This window comes from Coffea eugenioides, unplaced genomic scaffold, assembly GCF_003713205.1.
Source record: "Coffea eugenioides isolate CCC68of unplaced genomic scaffold, Ceug_1.0 ScVebR1_3310;HRSCAF=4504, whole genome shotgun sequence".
Classification (NCBI taxonomy): Eukaryota; Viridiplantae; Streptophyta; class Magnoliopsida; order Gentianales; family Rubiaceae; genus Coffea; species Coffea eugenioides.
This window is the reverse complement of record NW_020863875.1, coordinates 9,353-12,661: the sequence shown is the minus strand read 5'-3', so window position 1 is coordinate 12,661 and position 3,309 is coordinate 9,353. Positions and strand designations below refer to the sequence as shown.

Here is a 3,309-nt window from a genome sequence, read left to right as displayed (position 1 = left end):
CGTATAACATTAAACTTTTCACAGCCATATGAATTACAAGTTAGCAACAATCGTTTGCTAGTTTGACTATGCATACAGTATTTGTCTATTGTATATATAAAAATATACATCTAATACTCAATGGTGCGCTATTATACAATTTTTTATGCATAGTTTTACTCATTATGTTATTTTACACCATTAGATGACCTTCTAATGATTGCAATTAAAAACAATTTGTAGATAATTCTTTTTAAAATTATTTAATACTGAATAGAGTGGTGTACTCATTGCAAACATTTAGCTATCCCAAAAATCTATAACATATAGTAAACTTATGCTAGCATTGGGAGATTCTACAATCCTTTTTTGGTATCATACCCTCAAGTTAAATTCATGGTTAGCCTTGTTTGGACAGCCATCTTTCAAAGAAAAATTGTTATGTTTTCCATGAACACATTTTTCAATCACCTTTTTACCTCACATATATCAAATCGCTAAAGTAATTTTTCTATAAAAAATCTAGAAAAATGCAATCCAAACACAAAAGTATTTCAGACCGTTAGACAATAGGCTCCTTAAAAGGAACCATTGCTATCACTAAGAGACAAAAATTAAGGGAATGGCTCCTTAAAGGAAAATAGAATTTTATTTATAATTGCACCATTTGCACAAAGGAGTATTTGGCACCAAGGGGTTCACAAGACAATATATTTTCCATTTAAATTAACAAATAAGAATTTTGAAACAGACCAAAATAGAAAAAGTATGATATTTTTTTAATGAGACGATATAGAGCCACCGCACAGTTAAAAAAGACCACTACCGCAGTCAAAGTCTGTTTGAGATATTAGAAAGGAGTGTGAAGAAATAGCAACGCTAGATAGCATGATATAAGCTTCCAAATTAAGAAGAATTTGGCAATTAGCATCCAACTCTTAAATCATGTCGCTGAAACCAGTAACAGCAGTCGTAGCCTATTTTCTCGTTCACATCGCAGTTGCTGCAGCAGCTTCTGATGATGTTGGGTTCATCTATCAAGGATTTCAATCATCAAATCTAAGCCTGGATGGATTAGCCACAGTCACCAAAAATGGCCTCCTGCGGGTAACCAACAGCACCATATTACAAACTGGGTACGCCTTCTATCCTAATCCCATCAACTTCAAGACGACACCTAATAGTTCAGCTTTCTCCTTTTCCACCCAATTTGTGTTTGCTATAGTACCCGATGTCCCAGGCGTGACTGGTACGGGAATGGCATTCGCGATTGCACCAAGAAGAAAACTTGCACAAGTGCCTTCCTATCCGTTGCTTGGCCTCTTCGATACAAACACCAATGGAAATCAAACAAATCACGTTTTTGCTGTGGAGCTTGACATTTACCAAGACCAAGATATTGAAGATATCAATGACAACCATGTTGGTATTGATATTTACTCTGTGATCTCCAAGGCATCCGCACCAGCGAGTTACCAAGCTAATAACAAAAGTTCATTTGACAACTTAACTCTCATCAGCGGTCAACCGATGCAGCTTTGGGTGGAATACGACGGGGTGGAGAGGAGAATCGATGTAACATTAGCTCCAATGGAGGCTGCTAAACCACATACTCCTCTTTTGTCTTTGAAATATGATCTTTCGCCAATTTTACAGCAGACCATGTATGTTGGCTTTTCGGCAGTCTCTAGTCCACTCAAAACAGGAATAACTAATTTTATACTTGGATGGAGCTTCAGGATGAATGGCGTTGCACAAGCTCTTGATCTCTCTCGGCTCCCCAAGCTACCTCGGATTGGACATAAGAAAGTGTCTAAAATTTTCACCATGGGATTGCCCCTGATTTTTGTACTTATGTTGATAATACTAACATCTGGAGTAGCTTATTATCTATGGAGAAAGTGGAAGTTTGCAGAAGTGCTGGAAGAATGGGAGCTTGCTTATGGACCTCACAGGTTCAAGTATAAGGATTTATACATTGCCACCGAGGGGTTCAGAGAAAAAGAGCTGTTGGGAGAAGGCGGATTTGGCAGGGTCTACAAAGGCATTTTGACAACAAACAAGGTTGAGGTTGCTGTCAAGAAGGTCTCTCATCAAGGAAGACAGGGAATGAGAGAATTTGTTGCAGAAATCATCAGTATTGGTCGCTTACGCAATAGAAATTTAGTACCATTCTTGGGTTATTGTCGGCGTAAAGGAGAGTTACTTTTGGTATACGAGTTCATGCCCAATGGTAGTCTAGATAAATTTTTGTATAACCAGCCCAAGTATATCCTCAGCTGGAGCCAAAGATTGCGAGTCATCAAAGGTGTAGCATCAGGGTTATTTTATCTACATGAAGAATGGGAGAAAGTTGTGATCCACAGAGATGTAAAAGCCAGTAATGTATTGTTGGATGCTGAACTGAATGGAAGATTAGGAGATTTTGGCCTGGCAAGGCTATACGATCATGGAACTCTGCCTCAAAGCACCCATGTAGCGGGATCTTTTGGGTACCTTGCCCCTGAGTGTAGTAGGACAGGGAGGGCCACAACGAAGACTGATGTATATGCTTTTGGGGCCTTTTTGCTAGAGGTTGCATGTGGAAGAAGGCCAATAGATCCCCGAGCAGTACCAGAAGAGAGTATCATTTTGGTTGATTGGGTATTTTTGTTCTGGAAAGAAGGGGATATTCTCCAAGCGGTTGATCAAAAGCTGGGTGCTGAGTATGTGAAAGAGGAAGCAGAATTGGTGTTGAAACTAGGCTTGTTATGCTCTCATTCAGAACCAAATCTTAGGCCAAGTATGAGGCAATTTCTGTTGTACTTGGAGGGATCAGTTGCCCTGCCTGATTTATCATCACTGGCCATGAGGGGTTCTGCTGTTGGTTTTGACGTTTCCACAGAAAAATGTTTTTCACATTCTGTAGCAGACTATCTTCTCTCTGATGGTCGGTAATTAAGATGCTTATCTTTCTGATTTATTAATTTTTTGTAAAAAAATTAATTTTCTGGCATGTCTGTTCTCTCTCTTTATTAGTGTGGCAGATCTCATATATGTAAGGTTAAAATGTTGTTAGTTGATTCTTTTCTCCTTTCTGTATAATCTATTATCTAGTTTCTATAAGTCTTGTAAAAAGATTCATTAATAGCAGCTATGCATTTATCATCCCACCATTCTTGAGAACAAGAGCAAAGATGGCCAAGAGCACAGGAGCTTCACCCATCAAGTGACCAAAGCTCGAAGGCATTTGGTTTTTTATTCAAGTACTCACATTATTGTCACATGTTGAAGAACTCGTGCTTCTATACTTGGTAGAAATTGTTAATCTCTTTCAATTCTTCCATCAAA

At 38.4% G+C, this 3,309-nt stretch overlaps 1 protein-coding gene across 1 annotated transcript; it reads left to right on the top strand.

The window, feature by feature from the left end:
• Positions 1-924: 924 nt before the first annotated feature.
• LOC113757782 (L-type lectin-domain containing receptor kinase IV.1-like) lies at positions 925-2,954 on the top strand. The gene has a single exon (XM_027300889.1). It carries the CDS (start codon positions 925-927, stop codon positions 2,914-2,916), a length of 1,992 nt encoding a protein of 663 aa, XP_027156690.1. The 3' UTR covers positions 2,917-2,954.
• The last annotated feature ends 355 nt before the right edge of the window (positions 2,955-3,309 follow it).